At 55.0% G+C, this 19,586-nt stretch overlaps 2 protein-coding genes across 7 annotated transcripts in view; both read left to right on the top strand.

The window, feature by feature from the left end:
• The window catches only part of Atg16l1 (autophagy related 16-like 1), a 33,085-nt gene extending 27,857 nt beyond the window's left edge, over window positions 1–5,228 (top strand). For all 3 annotated transcript variants that reach the window (XM_005395355.2, XM_005395354.2, XM_005395353.2), the window contains 6 exons: window positions 685–805; window positions 1,055–1,160; window positions 2,934–3,083; window positions 3,165–3,212; window positions 3,537–3,638; window positions 4,104–5,228. In XM_005395355.2, coding sequence (XP_005395412.1) covers window positions 685–805; window positions 1,055–1,160; window positions 2,934–3,083; window positions 3,165–3,212; window positions 3,537–3,638; window positions 4,104–4,197 — 621 coding nt within the window. In that variant the 3' untranslated portion in view covers window positions 4,198–5,228. The remainder of the gene's footprint in view (window positions 1–684; window positions 806–1,054; window positions 1,161–2,933; window positions 3,084–3,164; window positions 3,213–3,536; window positions 3,639–4,103) is intronic.
• Window positions 5,229–11,382: 6,154 nt separating this feature from the next.
• Sag (S-antigen; retina and pineal gland (arrestin)) overlaps window positions 11,383–19,586 on the top strand; it is a 32,782-nt gene continuing 24,578 nt past the window's right edge. For 2 of the 4 annotated variants that reach the window (XM_005395352.2, XM_005395351.2), the window contains exons 1-3: window positions 11,383–11,649; window positions 12,274–12,392; window positions 18,773–18,833. In XM_005395352.2, the coding sequence (XP_005395409.1) occupies window positions 12,330–12,392; window positions 18,773–18,833 (124 nt within the window). In that variant the 5' untranslated portion in view covers window positions 11,383–11,649; window positions 12,274–12,329. The remainder of the gene's footprint in view (window positions 11,650–12,273; window positions 12,393–18,772; window positions 18,834–19,586) is intronic. The other 2 variants (XM_013519857.1, XM_013519856.1) reach the window with 1 other exon arrangement.

Genomic DNA, 19,586 nt, shown 5'->3' with positions numbered 1-19,586 from the left:
TTGGCGAAGGCCTTTGCGTATCTGGAGTGCTGGTAGCTGTGGCTGTGACCTGACATCTGACGCTCAGGCCTCTGATTGAGAGCGCTCTGGGGTCTTAATCACTTACAAGCGTCCTGATGTTTCCCTCGTAAATTAGGCCTTTGGCAACCCTGTCCTCCCTTCCAGTGTGGAACTGGATACAGTGCAGGCTCTTCGGTGTCTTATCGTTGTATGTAAATCCAGACCTTCACACTGTTCACACGACAGTCCAGGCAGGTGTCTAATGGAACTGATTTCAATGAATCCTCCACTCCTTGCTCTCTTCAGAAGACTCACCTTGTGGTTGCCGGGCCCTACCACTTTGGGCCTGGAGTAGCCCAGAAGCAAAGAACAGGACAAGAAGGAGCCAGGGTCCCCATCCATGTCCTCTGCACGGGCACAACTTCCATGGCTGACTTCCTCCTGCTGGAGTTTCCATACTTAATCGCTGGGGAACCAAGCCATGCCTCACCTTCTGGGAGAACCCAAAGGCAGGCGTTCTGAAAGTGTCCCTGAGCTACTGCGCAGGCCGGACATGCTGCTGCCGAGCCAAAACTGCCTTGTGCGAAACAAGCAGCGCTTCGGTTGAGCCTGAGTGGCTGTGCGGGGTGCTGGGCTGCTGCCCTCATGTGGCCCCGAGGCTCACCATGCTGCCTTCTCTCCTAGCACACACTCACGGGCCACAGCGGCAAAGTGCTGTCTGCTAAGTTCCTGCTGGACAACGCGCGCATCGTCTCTGGAAGTCACGACCGGACCCTCAAACTCTGGGATCTCCGCAGCAAAGTCTGTGAGGAAATTCAGTCTCTCTGTCTGTGTTCGCATAGGCCTTAGCCGTGGAGGCGGCGTGTCCGTTTCACATTGTAGCTTGAACTCAGGTTCAGTGTGACACGCAGGGGGCGCCGAGCAGGGACACTAGTTCTTGCTTGAGGTTCCCTTTAAGCCGGCGATTCTGAGGGTTCAGTGGACCAGGCCAGCAGTGTGTACATAGCCCTGTGGGTGGCTCCGCATCATTAATGGTGTTTGCTTTTTCTTCCAGGCATAAAGACAGTGTTTGCAGGGTCCAGCTGCAATGATATTGTCTGCACTGAGCAGTGTGTGATGAGCGGACACTTTGACAAGAAAATCCGTTTCTGGGACATCCGGTATGGCGCCTGGAGCTGGGGGAAGCAGACAAGAGTCTGCAGAGCTGCCGGGCACTTCCTGCCTGGGCGGCAGTGCTAAACTCTCGGGAAATAGCAGAAATGCACTCGAGGATGCTGGTAGCTTAACCACGACTCCACTGCCAAGGGGGTGCCCGAGTTTGGACCATTTATTGCCTGTGCGCTCTGGGGCAGCCCTTTGCCAGCCAGGTGGACGGGTGCTCATCCTGCCTTCAGGCGACGTAAGACGGATGGGGGCGCAGCATGTGTTCAGGAGCCGGCGCCCTTGCCAAGGCCGCTGGTGCTTACTATGCAGAAGTGAGTGGGCTTCGTGCTGCAGGAAAGGAAGCCGTCCCCACTGGCACGGCTGATGTGTGGCAGATGGGCCACATGGGCAGGAAGTAGGGCATAGGCCAGCGAGACTGGTAGGGTGCATTGGAATTAGGGCAGTGCACTTTATAAAAGCCATTTATTTCTAGATGCCTTGATTCTTGAGCCATTGGTTGTGGAGAAGGAAAATGACTGCTTCACAAAGAGTCGGGTGGATTGCTTGGCTGGAATTTTTATTGTTTTTTTTTTTGGTTTTTTTTTTTTTTTTTTTGGTTTTTCTCCGGTACCGGGAACCGAACTCACGACCTTGCGCTTGCCAGGCAGGCGCTTTGCCGCTGAGCTAAATCCCCAGCCCCCTGGCTGGAATTTTTAGAAGGGGCATTGGAGCTGGGCCCGGTGGCGCACGGCTGTAACCCCACGCTGGGTAGGCTGAGGCTGGAGGGTTGCTGTGAGTTCAAGGCCAGCCTGAACAACGTAGCAAGACCTTGTCTCACATGGTAGGATTTGGGAGGTGAGTTGGTGCGGACCTGAATTCAGGGCAGTAGGCAGGGAGACAGGAGAGGGGAGAAGGGAGACGTGGGCCGGGGCTGGTCAGCAGCCTGGGTCTGGAGTGGGAAAGGGAGCTGGGCCGGTCTTGCTGCTGGGCCGAGGTTGGAAGGAGGAGGCCGGTTGGTCAGGAGGGAGACATGGACACCTGGTCTGGTGGAGTAGAGGGCAGCTGGGGCCACAGCCCAGCCGGGTGCCGGGCTGCGTGGTCAGGAGGATGCTTTGGAAGGCAGTATGGACCCTGAAAAGGCCAATGGGACGCTGCTCACTCCTCAACACCCCTTCAAGTTCTAACTGAAACTTGTGCATGGCTTTTTTAAACCCATAGTTTGACCTCGAAACAGAATCGCAGGGTCTCACTGGATGAGACAGACCCCTAGCACACCTGTAATTTGACTGGTGCAGACCCCGGGTCTCAAGGAAGTGCAGTTAGCGTTCCTCAGGCCGCATGTTTAGGGTCAGCAGGGTTAGCCCTGCCGAATGAAAGGGGTGTCGGTTCATTCAAAGCTTACGGCAGAATCGCGTGGAAAGAGTCGGTGCCTCCTTTGGCTGCGATGGCACCGGCAGGGCCCTGGCACCAGGAAGCTGTCAGCTGACCTGGGCGGGCTGGGGCACAGGAGAATATAAAGAAGCAGTGATATAGGGTCACACAGGGTGGTGGCCCTGCCCGGGGCTCCCCAGTTCCATGCCTGGAGCAGCTGTAACAGCAAACACAAGGCCGAGGCCTGGTGGGCAGCGGCCCTGGTTAGCTCTGGCTGATCAGGAGTTCTGGTTGTGGGTCACTGTGTTGTCCACACATGGCCTGGAAATCCTCAGCGGGTTCCAAGTTGAGCACTCCATCCAGCCTGCTGCTCTGGGCCCCACGGGTGGAAAGAAGAAAGGCCTTTTCCTCCCCGCTAGGTCAGAGAGTGTGGTCCGGGAGATGGAGCTGTTGGGCAAGATCACCGCCCTGGACTTGAACCCCGAGAGGACCGAGCTGCTGAGCTGCTCCCGGGACGACCTGCTGAAAGTCATCGATCTGCGGACGAACGCCGTGAAGCAGACTTTCAGGTAGTGGGCGGCGGGGCTGGGCGGGGCTGGGCCACCTGCGTGTCCCTGGCGCCTGGCTGACGGTGCTGCTGTCTGTCGCAGTGCCCCCGGCTTCAAGTGCGGTTCAGATTGGACCAGAGTGGTCTTCAGGTCAGTAGCGGCGTCCACCCCCGCCCGCAGCCGAGATAACTTCGGTCAGTGACGGGGCGTGGAGTGGGCTGGGAGTCGTACTGCGGTCCCCGTCCCCATCTTGGCTCCTGTGGAGCCATCACATTCCCCTCCTTTGCCCTCCGTTACACCAGGCTGCCGGAGAGCCTTCGGGAAGGGCGGGACTGCTGAGCCCTTCGGGGACAGCCGCCCCCCACGTGCGGGCAGGAGCGGGTTGTGCTCAGAGAGGCAGCAGCTTTGCTTCCCAGGCGAGGCTGGAGGCGGCGGGTGGCGGGGTTGGTAGCTCTCGTGCCCCACTTCCTCCAGCCCCGATGGCAGTTACGTGGCCGCAGGCTCGGCTGAGGGCTCGCTGTACGTCTGGAGTGTGCTCACCGGGAAAGTGGAGAAGACGCTGTCCAAGCACCACAGGTGAGGCGGGCGCGGTCAGCGTGTACAGCCCCAGCTCACACCGGGCGGCGGGGGGCAGCGACGGCGGTGTCTGGGGGAGCGTGGCGTGGTGGCGATGGAGCAACGCCTTCCGTCTCCCGCCCTCCGCTTCCTCCGCCCCTCCCCCTGGGGTCTCCCCATCGGCCCTTGTCCGCGAATTGACTCGTGCTGAGCACTGGTGTTCGTGCACCGCTTCGCCTTTGCTTCCCCCCAGTGGGAGCCCCAACCCCGCCCGCCGGTCGCGCAGACCTGGCTTCCCTTCCGCTCACGCAGCGCTCTCCCTGGGCGGAGCTGGCCGAGGCCCGGGGCTTCCCTCAGCACCCTCCTGCCCTGAAGGAGCCCCTGCTGGGGGGCCTTGCGGGAACCCCCGCACGCGGGTCTGGTGTGTGTCTGGCTGAGGTCTCGGCCCGGCTACCAACCCAGTGCTCTTCTGGTCTCTCCTTAAAGCTCCTCCATCAACGCGGTGGCGTGGGCCCCCTCCGGCTTGCACGTCGTCAGTGTGGACAAAGGCAACAAAGCCGTGCTGTGGGCACAGCCGTGACTCGGGAGAAGCGCGGGGACCCCCCAGTCCTGTCCCGGCGGTGGCGTGCCCGCCCAGAGGAGCGCTGCTGCGCGTGGCCTGGTGGCGCTTCTGAGGATGTGAGCAGATGGCCCGCGGGAGCCCACACCGAGGCAGTCTGGGCAGGAAACACTGCGAGCGCTGGTCTTCCATACCTCACTGGGGAGCGGGGTCTCCTCGCGGTCGGCGGGGCCGAGCGCACTGCACGGCTGCGTGTCGGTCCGCGCCCATCCTTCCAAAGTCTGTTCTGGCCGGATGCACAGCCCCTCGCCCGGGGCACTGGTTGGACTGTGAGGACGCGCGCAGCAGGGGTGGGCGAGCTCTCTGATCGCGTCTTGTTAACTGCTGAACCGTCCTCAGGTCCCCTGGCCGGCCTTCAGAGCCTCCGGCTCCCTTCCCCAGCCCTTCTGCATGTCCATGTCTGGCGGGAAATAAACCTCAGTGTGGCTCACGTTTTGAGATAGAGGAGGTGTGCCAGCCTTCCCCGGGAGGTGCATTCTGTATCACCACAGGGCCCCAGCAGATGGGGGCGCCTGGCAGGCTGCTGGCGAGGAGCCTGAGGCCTCGGAGTGAACTGCCCCGGGGCTGGCAGCGGGAGCCGGCCACGCCTCTGTGCCCGCTTGCCTGCTGCACCCTTGCTGTCTGCTGCGGGAATCCCTGTGCAGGGCTGGCCCGGCGTCCCCTTCCTTCCCTTCCTGAGGCCGTGATGAAGGCCAGGCACAGTTCTCCTCCCACGTCCCCGTGTAGGATCTCAGCTCTGGGTGTGGGGCTCCGAAACGCCCTGTTCTGTCACGTAATTTGCACTTTATTTTTTTCTTCCACGCTTGTTCTCTGGACATTCGGGATGCGAGCACCGGGGAGGGGGCGCCGCGTCCTCCGCTCCTGGCCCTCACCGTGCTCCGATTGCCGTCCAGAGAACGCCGGTTGTGGGGAGCTGACGTTCACAGGCCGGGGCACATCTTTTATTTATTTATGTTGCCAAACAGAACTTGATTATAAATTTTTTAAAATTCTGTTGTATACTTTTCAAATTCCTTGCGTCTTGGTGGTTATTTCATTCTTTATTCTTAAGAAGGGAGAGAGGAATCTGATCAGCTTCTCTGGTGTGTGTGCTTTGCAAATTACGGTTGCTACTTTCCTAGCGTTTTTCTGATTGCTCGTCCTGTCACGCATGGCAGAGAGCAACGCTTGTAAACATCCGCACTCCCCTTTCGTGTCCTGTGCAGATCCCGGCCGGGGCCTGGAGCATTGGGAACGTATCTTCAGGACTGCCTGGCCCCGGGCAGGGCCCCTTTTTCACCGGGTTTGTGTGCACCGCCTCTCAGAAGAGTGGCTTGCTCCGCTTCTCGGCTGCCTGGCGTGCAGCCTGATGCCACCCCTTTGGAGCCAGACATGGACTCAGCCCAGCAGCGGCGTCAGGTTCCCGTGATCTGAGGCCGACAGACCTGCTTTGATCCACATGGGAACACTGCAAACTGAGGATTAAAGGATAGGAATCGCTTTATATTCCCTAGGCCATTTCCCAATCTGGTGTGAGAACCCAAGTTCAAGGCCCTTTCCTGAAAGCGTATGCTGCCCTTTCTCGTGTCACAAAGCTCCTCCTGCATCCTTCACGGTGGGCAGCAGGGCCTTCTGTGTGCTCCCTGGGATGACAAGGTGGAACCCCCAGAGGAGATAGGCGTGGAAAGGCCGGAGTGCTGAGTGCTGCATGTCTTCCCAGCCTGGGAGGGGCGCGGTGACTCGTCAGCCTCTGCAGGAATGCTTGCTGAGCACAGGTCCCACAGTGCCTTGGACAGTGATGAAGTGAGCCTGCAGTGCTCAAATCTGTCATGGTCCAAATCACCTCCCAGTGCCTAGAAGGGCAAAAGTTCCACAGTGGGGCGCAGTCCTGAGCCCCAGTCCTCAGCCCTGGCTGCGCTGTGGGTTCCATGCATGTCAGAAATCATGAATCTGCAACTGCAAGGGTTGGGCAGAAGTGCCTGGGGTGCAGAGTGCTCGCTACCCCCACGGCAGAACCCCAGAATGGTTCCTACTGCCCCCCTGAGCCAAGTTTGATCTCTGGCCTTGGAGCCGTGGCTTTCTTTGCGAATCTCCCCCAGTTTCCGCCTTTGCCTCTGACCCTTGCGGGCCCGTTTGCTCCAGATGCTGTTCCCGATCTCGCTGAGACGTGGCCACGCTGACCTCGTAATCCACGGCTGAGCAGCAGGCACAGTGAGAACCCCCTCGGGACAGAGGAGCGGCTCCGAAGTCAGCTGTGAGGTGCCCCCTCCACCTTGACAGTTTGGCCAGGGTGTATAGTTCATGTATCCCCAGAGTATTTTGTTCGTTTGGTTTTGTTTTTTTTTCCGGTACCCCAGAATATTTTAAAGCTGACTTGATGTGTCGCTTTACCTTTAAGTCGCCACGCGTTGCAAACTGATAGGGATACCAGCCCTAAATCAACACCTGCTAGAATGGATACCTTGCTAGAACACCCACTGTCCAATCCATTCGCAGATTTTGCTGATGTAACGATGAGGGTTTTTTATTGGCGACAAGGTTTCACCGTGTAGTGCAGGCTGGCCTTGAGCTCAGGAATCCTCCTGCCTCAGCCTCTCAAGTACTTGCCACCATTCCCTGCAAGTTTTTTATGATTGGTTGAGTGGATTCAGTTAGCTTCTGCTGCAGAACAAACTAGCTAAAAATGCAAAGGCTTAAAACTTGCTCTGTGAGTCACTGGCCAGGTTAGGGCTAAGCACCTGGAGGGTAGCTGGGTCCTCCCACCCGTACAGCAGGGACCCCATGGGGCGCCCATGGGCAGTACTGATGGGGCACAGGAAGGCTAAGCCAGTGTCCCTGTCACAGGACCCCTCAGTGGGATGTGGGGCCTAGGGCTACAGCCTGGCGCTCCCCACCCGACCTGCCGTCCCTGGAACCCGGAGCACCAAGTGTCCTTGCATAAACAAGTTGAAGTCTGTCCAGGTCAGGCCCCAGAGGGGAGGGGTCTGCATGCCCACATGATGAGCACCCGCGTTCGGATTGTGAGGGATTCATGCGTGGAAGGGACGTTAGACTGAGTTGGAGCAATAAGGGAAGCCCCTCACACCTGACAGGACTTCCCCACGTTGTTTTAAGGAAAGTGGATTTGGAAGTCAGTCAGTCCCTGCTCCTTGGACGCATTCAGCAACCTGCTGGGGCCATCGTAGAAGAGATCTAAATAAGTAAGATCCTGAGAGCCCACGGGATTGCTCTTACGACTAGATATCATTAGCCAGCCTGATCCGAGACCGCCCTCTATCCCAGAAGTGATGTGTCTGCTCAAAGACACAAGCTGGAATGAAGGTGGGGCTGTAAGAAGCTGACTGCCTGGCACTGCACGATGCCAGCTGCCTCCAACGTCCCAGTTCTCTGCACAGTAAAACTATGGCAGCCAGCACCGTTGCCAGTTTGTAGCACCCTTAGCAGCGTGCTGTTTCCCTCACCCACGGCCCTAGTAAGCCCTTAGCGGCATGAGCTGGCCCCAAAGCCAATAAACCTCTTACTGAACACTCCCACCGAGCCACTGACTGCCGCCTGCGGCCGCTGCTGAACTGAGGGTTCAGAGCAGAGAAGCAAGCCTTAGCTTGCTGCAGGCGACTCCAGGAAAATGTATCACCATGGCCAGTTCTTCCGGGTAGTAAGCTTCATGAAGTCTAGCTGGGTGAGGTGGCCCATGCCTGGAATCCTAGCATTCAGGAGGCAGGAGGATTGCTGCGTGTTTGAGGCAAGTCTGGGCCTCATAGTGAGTTCCAGGCCACATAGACCCTGTTTCCAACAAAATAGGGAAAGTTACCTTTTTTTCTTTGCCAATTAAGAACTTTTATCTCAGGGCTGGGGGTTTAGCTTAGGGGTGCGGCACCTGCCTGGCAAGCGTGAGGTCCTAAGTTCGATTCCCGGTATCCAGAAAAAAGAACTTTTTTCTCAAAAACTATATACTTTCATTTTGTTTTGTTTTGTTGGTACCATGGAATCAAACTCAGGGCCTCGTGCTTGCCAGGCAGGCACTGTACCACTAAGCTAAATCCCCAGCCCTACTTTCATTATTTTATAAAAAGAAAGGCCATTTTTGTCCTTATGCATAGGGGTTGCATTGTGACACATTTATGCGTGAAAGATGATGTCTGCATTTACTTTTTTTTTTTTTTTTGTGCGTTTACTTTCAAATGGATAAAAAGAAAAAAGCATCCAACAGAGTTGGACACACATGAGTGCAGGCAGCAAAGTGTTGCCGTGGAAACTTGGGGCCGATTGGGTATTCACTGTATTTTCTTCATCCAACTTTTCCTATGCTCTGAAATTTCACAATAAAATTCTAGAATGCAGAACTAATGATGGGACAGTCTGTGTTTGCCCGAGGCTCTGTGGGGAGGTGAGTAGACTTGGTGCCAGGAGCTGTTGAGGGTTCAAGGGCTTGTTCAGTCTGGACTGCAGTGGGCAGCGCGGCTGGGTACCACTGCCAGGGTCCTTAGGCTGCGCACGGTGAGTGTGTGGGGTCTAGAGTATGTCTTGGGAAAGATGGGGGAAGAGCATCATGCCAGGAAAATTGAACTTCACAGTCTTAGAATAAGGGGCAATCACTTATATTTGATACATTTGGTTTTTAGAAAAAACTCACGAGCACCCTTATTTTTTTCATTTCTCCCCGCAAGAGGAGAAAACTTGATCACAGACCAGGGATTGGAAATGACATTCCCGAGAGAGAATGCTTGCTTAGCCGGGGATAGAGCTCAGCGGCACATGGGCCTGCCTGGCAAGCCCAAGATCCTGAGTTCGATTCCCGGTACAAAAAAAGAAAAAAGAGAAAATGCTTGTCTAGCATGTGTGAGGCCTTGGCTTTGAGTCCCAGTTGCCAAAATAAATAAATGATGGATGGATGGATGGATGGGCAGGCTCACCCGGAAGGTCCTGTCAAGTTGTGACTCGTGTCCGCCCAACTGCGCCCTCCAGCGGCCTGGCGGCCACATAGCATCACACAGGCCGTTCCAGGAGCCCCCCTCAGGTAGACACGGCCCAGCTTGCAGCCACCTATTGGGCTGCCTCTCTGCTAGGGAGATTAAAGAAGAGCCCTAGTCACTTCTCTTCCTCTTCTCTTTACACTCTGACAGGAGAAGTGAGATTGCAAAATACTACAAAATTCTCTCTCTATGCTTTGGTCACAGGAGCGGTAGTGATCCCTGGAGAAAATGTGAAAATCACAGCCAAGAAAAAAATGTTGCACAATGGAACCCTAGTGCCTCCACCACAGAGGGTACAGTGCAAACCCCTGCAGTTTGTGCTCAGGCACAGAGGCATCCATGGACCTTTCTATTCCAGTACTTTCCATCTGCCATACTGACTTCCCCAGGACCTAGACACCTTGTGTCCCACTGAGCATCCAGCTTGAGACCACACATTATATCTGAGGGCCGACTCCCTCGAGGGCCTTTTCATCCAGCGCATCCTCTTCGGTGCCATTGACTTATGCAAGACAGCAGGGACTTTCTGGATTGCCTGGCAGCTGTGTGGTGTTCTATGTGTTGTTCCTCTGTTCTCTGTATTCCTGTAAAGGCCCCATGGGTACCACTTAGTCCTGGGGGCACATCACATGTGTCGGGTGGCAAGTGCTGTACCACCGAGCTAGGTCCTCAGCCAGCACCCTCAGGGGCAGCACCACTGACGTGAAGGTGGAGCACTGGGTCTGCAGGGCACCTCATGCTGGAGCTGTGATCCGTGTGCTTCACTCTGGTGCCAGGGGGACAGCCATCCCCCATCACCTCTTCTCCTCGCCATCTGACAGTTGGAACACCAGTGAGTCATCCTGGTGTTTGTTTTGTTTTGCTTATGCCGGGAATTGAACTCAGGATGTTGGCACTTGCCAGGCAAGTGCTGTGCCGCTGAGCTATATCCCTGGCCTAATCCCAGTTGTTTTAAAATGCCCCACTATTCAGGGGAAGCCAACAGATCAAGACAGTGTGTCACTGACGGTTCCTCAGAGGAGGGACACGCCAGGCCATGCAGAGCCACACAGGGTAGGTCTAGGGCTGGTCAGGGATAAACGTGGCGAGAGCATTTCTGTGGCTTCTCTGAGAAGGCACAGGCGAGGTGGGGCAAGCAGGCTGGGGGGCTGCAGTGTGGGCAGGCTCCGTGTCTGTGCCTGGCGCTGCTGTGGTCAGGTCGGGGCACTTGCGGCCTGGAGAGTGACAGCCTGATGAAGAGGGTTGGGGCATCCCGGGAAGACAGCTCTTCGCTGTCTCTGGGCGTTGGCTACCCAGCGAGGGGCGGTCTCTGCAGAGCCCACTGCCAATGCCTCAGAAGGGCACAGTGGTGCACACCTGTGACTGCAGGAAGGCGGGAGGTTGAGGCAGGAGGATCGTGTGACCTAGACAGCAAGACCCTGCCTCCAAAAAAATAGAACTCCAAAGGGCCAAGAAGGGTGTGGCGGGGCTGGGGATTTAGCTCAGCGGCACAGCACCTGCCTGGCGAGCGCGAGGTTGTCAGTTCGATTCCCGGTACCAAAAAAAAAAAAAATAAATAAAAAGAAGGGTATGACATAGAGGAGAGAGAGCTAGAGAAAAAGACAAGCAGGGAGCAGAAGGGCGTACAGCCGATGAGCTTGCTCCGGGCAGCTCGCCTGCATCCTGATGGCCCACTTGAGGGGTGACAGGTGGTAGCTTCACGGTCTCTGCCACACATGCAGCAGGACCTGGACGCCGGGGAAGGGTGTCGTCAGGTGGCAGGAGCCCTTAGGGTGCAGAGAAGCCCAGGTGGCAGTGTGGACTTACGAGGTGTCCCTGAGGCTGGGAGACACAGGCAGCGATGCTTTCGGAACAACAGAGGACCCCTGACATAAGTGACGGCGCAGGGCGGAGAAGAAGGGCCCGCCCAGCTTGGCTGGGGAACGCTGGGTTCACTCGAGGTGGCCATTTCTCCTTGACCTTTTCGCTTACATAATGCCCCCTGAGTTTAATCAAGTTTGTCATTGCACTTGAAAATCCCATCGTGATGATGCTGAGGAGCAAAGGGATAAGCGGTCTATTTCCAGAATCCAAAGAAGCTTAGGGTGCAAGTAGCTTTCATTCGCTGTCACTCCGCCCCGTGCACCTTCCGAAGCGGGCCAGACGGGCGGGCATCTGCCGGGTCTCGGCCTAATGCTTAGAACTGCTGAAACTACCAGTCCACACTCTCCACACTAATCCAATTTCCACTCTGCTCTGTAAATGGGATTTGGCCTCTAGACCCTGAGACCTGGACGCATCCTCTGCAGATCCCCTACAAATTCCCCACACATCCGTCAGCCGGGCCCTCGCTCGTGCCCCTCTGGGGTCATCGGTGACAACACCCTCTGGCCCAGACAGGGCCGGTTGCTCATCGATCGAGGGCATAGGGACCCTCTCTGGACTCTTCCGGCATCCTGTCTGGTTGGTGACAATTTACAAGGTATGTAACCACCGCGATCCAAACCTTCTCAGAAAGCCCGGGCAGGAGCGGGGTTGGCAAGCATGGGCAGTGTCCTGTGGTCAGACTCCGGTTTTGCCTGTCTGTGTGCTTCTGAGAGTTTTTACTTGGAGGTTACTACGATGTCTCTTTATTGTCCATGAATCTAAGTAGAGGAAACAGAAGTTGCTGGAAAAGTAAGAAGCTCCTGCTTAGCAGGGTCTGCAGGATGGAACTTGGGACACTTGCCGTTCTGGAAAACTGTGAAGTGGTTATACTGTGGGCTTTAGAAACTTTTTCTGATTTATTTGCTGTGAGACCTGGTCATAATAGAATTTGGTTTCTGCCTAAGTGTGATGACACCAACAGTTATTCAGAGTAGCAAAACCCTCTCATTGCATTGTCACTGGACTTCCTGGTGAGGTTACCAAGAGATGGTAGGGACTTAACAAGAAAACTAAAACACTTAAAAAATGCACAGCATAATGAAATGCAAACGAACCAAAGACCCTATTTTCTCAAACATGCATGAAGGAAATTCCGATGCATGCACCACGTGACATGGGCAGGCTTTATGCCTGGAATGTTCTTGACTTTTATGTTTAGGATCGTTTTACCTCTTCCCAGCCCTTTGATCCCTGACATACATCCCAAGGTGGAAGACCTTGCCGGGGACAGACAACATGGCCAGCGCGAAGTCCAATAAGTCACATGTCATCTTCAAGAAGATCTCGCGGGACAAATCGGTGAGTGGTACAGGAGTGAGTGGCTTGGTGCAAACTGTCGTAAAAATAATAGTGGGACCTTTCTGAGTATAGCCAAGATCAACAGCAAAACCCTGTGGATGCCGGGAGTCCCCGTGTCTGCTTCCCGTCTCTGTCTGGGCCGGCAGATGGACAAGACAGAAAGGGGTGAGTGGCAGGGACAGAGCTTCTCTTGCACCCGTGGAGACCTCAGTGCTGCGGCCCTCAGCCTTCTCCGGGTCTCTCTGTCCCCACGCCCTCCCAGCTTCACCTCTCTTCCTAGCCATCCTTGAACCTTGATACCTACCGCATCTGATCCTGCTTTGTCAACACCCGGGGCCTCCTTGGCCCTTTGTCTGCTACGGCGCCTACCTGGGGGAGCCTGGGTGCTGTATGGATGTGATGTTTTCCTGTCTCTGCGTCACACTACGGCTGGTGTCCTGGGCCACGGGACAGGGGACAGGGCAGCTCGCTCCGCCCCGCCATTCTGCACTGTGGCTTCCTGTCACCAGGAACTTGGTAGCCAGCACATTTGCAAGAATGATGCCACTGGGGCCGCTGACAGCGTGTGCCCATGCACGCGTACACACACACATACACACACACACACACACACACTGTACACACGTGTGTGCGCGCTGCTGAGGGAGCAGGCAAAAAGGCAGATTCGTTTCTTTCAAGGACTCCCATCGACATTCCCGACATTCCCGTCTGGTGACGCAGTTAACGTAACAAAATAATAGCTGACTTACTGACATCACTAAGTATGATGCAAATTCCACTGTGGAAACTGGAATCTTCACCAGGATCTAGAGTCAGAAAAAGCCTAGCTTCAACGATTCTGACTTGCATAGGCTGGGTGCTCACAATTCTCAAAGTTCAAAACCTTCCTTATCTCAGGAATGTTCATCATTCTTCTCAACTTCTGATCTCTCCAGTTCCAGTCAAAAGCCAGAAACTGCCTGTAATCCCAGCACTTGAGAGGCTCAGGCAGGAGGATCGCTGTGAGTTTGAGACCAGCCTGGGCTACAAAGTGAGCTCAAGGCCAGCCTGAACTGCATAGCCAGACCCTGTCTCAAAAAGACAAAGAAAGGGCAGCAGAAACTTTAAGGAGTTCAAGCTAAGGCCACCTTGCTTAGTGAGCTCTTCAGCTCTTCCTGCATTTCCTACTCCCAGGTCCTACACATTTCTCTAGTAACTTTGTTTATTTTTTTTCTTTATTTTTTGTTTTTTTTTCCAGTATCGAACTCATGACCTTGCGTTTGCCAGGCAGGCGCTGTGCCGCTGAGCTAAATCCCCAGCCCCCATCTCTAGTAACTTTAACTGCTTCTGGACGTTCACAGGTTTTGCAAACTTTTTTTTTTTTTTTTTTTGTCTTTTTGAGACAGGATCTCGCTATGCAGTTCAGGCTGGCCTTGCGCTCACTTTGTAGCCCAGGCTGCAGCCTCCTGAGCGCTGGGATTATAGGTGTGCACCACCATGCCCCACTCAGGTTTTACAGACAATTTCCTAGCTTTTTGGTCACCTCTGGATGCTGTCTGCACCCAAGGTGCTCTGGAGCTTGGACTGCAAAGCCACAGATGGTCAGCATCAGGACCGATTTCTTCTCCCTGGAGCTCTTCTGAAGTTTTACCCACTTAGGACAAATTTCGTTCAGGCAGGATGAAAAAGTCAAATCAACCTGGAGGAAAAAGAAGTCTGAGAGATTCAGTTCTTCTAATTCAGTCACTGAGTGATTGCTCTGTCATTCATCAGCTTCTGTAGGTCTTTGCTGTTCTTGGTTTGGGCTCTGATTTTGCGAGAACATCAGTAATTTTCTTTTTTTTTTCCTTCCTGGTCTTGGTGGTGTCTTCTCTTGCTTCCTTTGGTTGTATCAGAAAACATTCTCTGGGAGTTTCTGATGAGGCAAGAACTTCTGCTAGCTGGGCATGGTGGTACATGCCTGTCATGCCAGGATTCAGGAGGCTGAGGCAGGAGGATCACCGCAAGTTCAAGGCCAGCCTGGGCTCTGTAATGATTTCAAGGCCTGAAACTCATAGTGAGACCATGTCTCAAAACAACAACAACAAAAGAACTTCAGCTGTCTTCTGCTGTATCGTTTGTATTTCTCCTCCTTCACTGCCAGCTGATTCTCCCCCAGCCTGCATGAGCAGAGCAGACCCGCCAGACAGTCTGTGCGCACCTACAAGCTTCCTGGCTGGCAGAGTCCACGGAGGGCGGGGCACCCAGCTTCTGTGGGCCAGGTCTCTCTGCCCCTTAGAAAGCTCCTTCAGGGCCTCCAGTCTAGCTCTGCACACCCCATGCAAGTAGTATCTATCAATTCAAACCTTCCACATTAAAAAGGCAAGAAGAAACAAGAATTCATTTGAATATTATCTTTCATTTAATCCAGTATGTCCAAAAAAATTCCTTTTTTTTTTGTCTTTTTGAGACAAGGTGTCACTATGCATTTCAGGCTGGCCTTAAGCTCACTTTGTAGCCCAGGCTGGTCTCAAACTCAGTGTTCTTCCTGCCTCACCCTCCCGAGTGGGATTACAGGCAAAAAAGCTATCATTTCAACATGTAAACAATATAAAATTCCTAGCATGGCTTGCCTCGTTTTGCTCAGTTGTTGAAATGCGTCGTGTGCGTTGCCTTCGGAGCACGCGTCCCCTCGGAGGGCAGGAGCTTGTGTCTGGCAGCCGCCACGTCGGGCAGTGTAGCTCGAGCTTTCTCTATTAGCTGGCGGCTGAGCCCACGCGGGCCCGACAGGAGCTCTGTGGTCCTTACCCCTCCACGCGGCAGAGCTGGCCTTGGCACGCGGCCCCTCCCGGCCCTTTCCTCTTGGGCTGGCCACCTTCCCATTTTCATCAAAGGCTCTGATTCCGTGGGCGACTGTTTGGGCGCCCCCAGTTCATTCTGCAAGCTCGTTCCCTCCCCGTCCCTTTCCTGCCTGCATCTTGTCGGCTTCTAGCGGAAAGAGTTGTCGTTCTCTGTCATTCCCTGTCCTTCACCCTCCTCCGCACATTCCACACCCAAACCTAAACAGACATCCTTCCCAGCACTCGGGAGGCTGAGGCAGGGGGATCGTTGTAAGTTCGAGACCAGCCTGGGCTACAAAGTGCGCTCAAACCCAGCCTGAGCTGCATAGCCAGACCCTGTCTCAAAAAGACTAAAAACAGCAACAAAAAAGACATCCCTATTTATTTATTTATTTAGTTTTTTTGAGACAGCATCTCACTATATAGTTCAGGCTGGCCTCAAATACATGGTGACCTTCCTGCCTCAGCCTCCTGAGTGCTGGGATTACAGCCATGCACCTCTATGCCCAGCGCAGACATCTTTAAACCAAGAGTGTTACTCTGCCATGGTGGAGCCATCGGTTCATGCCTCCCATGTTACAGTCAGGTCAGCTGCACACCGCGTGCTCTGAGCCCAGAGGCGGGTTTGCTGCTCTTCCTTGGTGATGCTCCGCACCTGCTCTCTGCAGTTTCTCAACTTCCGCTGACCGCATCGGGGGTGTGGCTTCCTGGGGTCTCCTGAGGGCTGGGAAGTCTCCCACAAGCCCCAGCCCGCTTCCCTTTTCTCTTCATTGGTTGAAACCAGGTAACCTGCCCACCCTACACCAGTCAGGAACCAGGACTCATGCCCAGGGCTGAGTGTCTCTCGGCACCCTGCCTGCCGGCGGGCGTGGACCCCAAACACAACCAGCCCAGGTTCCCAGGGAGCCGTGGGCGTGGCTGTGGGCTGGGCACTAGAAGACCAAGGTGGTTTCTTATCACCCTGCCTCCTCTTCCGCCTGCCCCCACCCTCCCCCTTCCTCCCGTTGCCACAGAGGGTGTGCCCTGGCTCCAGGTCACCAATACTTACTGCCTGCATCTTGCAGCCCACCACCTGCTTGGGGGGTCCCTCGTACCCAAAGCTTTAAAGAGAAGGAAACGCTCCCTTCCTCTCCTCCCTTCCAGCCCACCTACCCTCCAGCCTTCCTGCCTCCCAACCACAAAGAGGCTGCCTACCGGGCTTCTTCTTGTTCATCCCACCTCCACTTTGCTGCTAACATGATCTAAGTCTAGGATTCTCTATAAAATAGGGTTAATTCTTGTCTCACACAGCTGGAATGAGGGAATGAAATGGTGTAGTCAAAGGCCACGCGCTCTGAGGCACCCAAAGGCTGGAGTGTGCCAGACAGGGCATGGAGGCTGGGGTGTGCCCGGAAGGGTGGACCCCGGAAGGGTGCCCCAGGTGGAGATGCTACTGAAGGGTCTGGCCTGGGGCAAAAGCAACATGAGCAAAGGCGCACACCTGTGACACCTAGGACACTCGGCACAGCTGCTGTGGCCCGGCCCAGAGGGGGGCAGGCAGTGGGAGGGAGCTCAGGGGTGGCCTGGCCACTGGGTGAGGGACTTGCTTGGCCTCATGCAAGGGCCCAGGGACCGAGCAGCCACAGGCCCGGGGAGCGGGTAGCACTGTGTTTGGGGCCCTGCGGGGGAGGAGTGTTTGTTAAGGCGGGGCAGGGGTGGGAAAGGTCTCAAGAAAGCGCTCTGAGGCCTCGTGGGGCTGGCCACAGCTGGCCGCTGGTACCTCCCTGGGCGGCTGGGCTGAGGGGTCCAGCCAGCCGGGCAGCCGCGCAGGCCAGCAGGGGACACACACCCGCTGCCCCTCCTCAGCGGTCCGGGCTGGGCTCCTAGCGCCCAGGCCCTGAGGCCTGAGGCCGGGGCTCCGCCCTGGATTTGCAGGTCTCCCACAGAACCTCTTCCATAAATCAGGGTTCGGCCGGCATTGGCTGCAAGTCAGTTTCAGCCTCAGCCACACAAGTAACCTAGAAGCCCCAGGACCCACGCTGCCACGCCGGGGAGGCGAGCACGGGGCTCGGCTTAACGGAAGCGCCGAGGCGCGCTTCGTGGAAGAAGATGCGCGCGGGCAAGGCCCGGGGAGGGCGGGCCGGCGGGGTGCGCCCGCTCCCTGGGGCCTGCAGCGAGCGCGGGCTGCAGCCCTGCGCTTGCCAGGCGCTGCGTAGCACCTGGAAGCCGCAGACGCACCAGTGACCTGGATGCATCTCCACAGACGCCGGCTGGAGCAGCCCTTGCTCTCCCGCAGGGCGGGTGAAGAGGCCTGCTCTGCCAGGGGTGCACATCCTGGCGAATGGGCCGGACCGTGGCTGTCCCCGCCCACCCGGCTCTGTCGCCTCCTTCTGTCGGCTAGGGAAGCTCCCAGGCTCCATTCGGGCACTCCGGCAGACTCCTGCCTTTTGTCCGTCCAGGAATTCTTAGAACAGGACAGGGGACCTTTCTGTCTGTAGCTAGAAAGAAGAGGCTTACCATGCTGGTTGTGGTGGCACCCGCTTGAATCAGCCCTCTGGGAGGCTGAGGCAGGAGGATCGCAAGTTCAAGCCCAGCCTGGACAGCACAGTGACTTAATGAGACCCTTTCTCAAAATAAAAATTAAAAAAGGGCTGGGATGTAACTCAGTGAAAAAGCCCAGTGGGATTCAGTCCCCAGTACCAAAAAATAATCTTACCATGCAAACAGCGGTGGGAAACCCCCTTACATAAGCGTAACTGCACCGGCAGCGGGCTCAGTGAGCACCTCACCTGGCTGACGTCAGGCCTCAGCTTGATGGAGAAAGGAGCGGGCTGAGGACAGAGCACAGCTCGCCTGAAACCCACCCACTGCAGAGCCAGGAAGCAGACGTGGTAAAGCGGCCCGGAGCCAGGTGTGCCTCTTTCCACCACTGAGGAAAAGCGCCGGGTCACAGCTGAGCGGCAGGTGCCTCCTAGGTGCTCACCAGCGCAGAAGAGGGAAATAAGACCCATGAAAGGATTTGGTGGTTGTGACTTCATTTATTTTATTTTACTTTTTAAATTTTTTTTATTTTTGACACAATCGGGCTTGAACTCACTATGGAGCCCAGGCTGGCCTTGACCTTGCTGTGATCCTCCTGCCTCAGCCTCCTCAGTGCTGGGATGACAGGCCTGTGCCACCACACCCAACTTGGTAGTTGTTACTTTTTTTTTTTTTTTTTTTTTTTTTGAGACAGGGTCCTGCTGTGTATTCCAGGCTGGTCTTTTTTCTTTTTTTTTTTCTTTTTTATAGGGATGCAGTTCAGGCTGGCCTTGAGCTCACTTTGTAGCCCAGACTGGTCTTGAACTCGCCAATGATCTTCCTGTCTCAGCCTCCCAAGTGCTGGGATTAAGGTGTGCTCCACCATGCCCAGCACCAGGCTGGTCTTGAACTCGTTATGTAGCTCAGGGTAGCCTTGTGGCAGTCCTCCTGCCTCAGTCTCCCAAGTGCTGGGATTACAGACATGCACCGCCATGCCCAGCTTGGTAGCTGTCACTTTTTGACACAGATGTCTCAGCTGAGTGTTCTTTGGCCATTTAGAATGCAGCCCTGCTCTTCCCACAGGTGACCATCTATCTGGGGAAGAGAGACTATATCGACTATATCAGCAAGGTAGAGCCTGTGGGTAAGTGAAGTTTGGAGTAAAATTTTATTTATGATGTTTTGAAATTTTGTTTTGAGACAGGGTCTCGCTTTGTAATTCAGGCTGGCCTTGAACTCACACAATCCTCCTGCTTCAGCCTCTGGAGTGCTGGGCTGACAGGCGTGCGTGTGCCAACACAGTGAGCCTGGGGGAAATTTCAAAGCTAGTTTTCCTTTATGCCAGAAAACTGCTAGTTTGGCATAAAAAAAAAAAAATCAGCCTCACTAGGAATCTAACTAAAATGCAAACTAAACCAGCAGAGGTGCCACTGGCTAACTGGAAAGAATTTTATTTATTTATTTATTTTGGTACCTGGAATCAAACTCAGGACCTTGTGCTTGCCAGGCAGGCCCTTGTGCCCCTGAGCTATATCCCTGGCCCTAGAAATAATTTTAAAGGGAATGAGACAAGACCGGAGATATATCTCAGTGGCACAGCACCCGCTTTGCGAGTGTGAGGTCCTGAGTTTGAGTCCCAGTACCAAAAAGAAAAAGAAAAACAAAAGAGAGAATGAGACAAAAGATTCATTTTTAGAATATATAAAAAATTCTCAGGACCCAACAGTAAACAAAAAAGCAAAATCCAGGTGTGAAAACAAGCAAAAGACAGGAAGAGATATTTCATCAGAATAGACACAGAGAGGGGCTGGGGATTTAGCTCAGCGGCAAAAGCACCTGCCTGGCAAGCGCAAGGTCATGAGTTCGGTTCCCGGTACCGGAGAAAAACCAAAAAAAA

This window comes from Chinchilla lanigera, unplaced genomic scaffold (genome assembly GCF_000276665.1).
Source record: "Chinchilla lanigera isolate Chin_1 unplaced genomic scaffold, ChiLan1.0 scaffold00052, whole genome shotgun sequence".
Classification (NCBI taxonomy): domain Eukaryota; kingdom Metazoa; phylum Chordata; class Mammalia; order Rodentia; family Chinchillidae; genus Chinchilla; species Chinchilla lanigera.
This window is presented reverse-complemented; position numbering and strand designations above follow the sequence as displayed.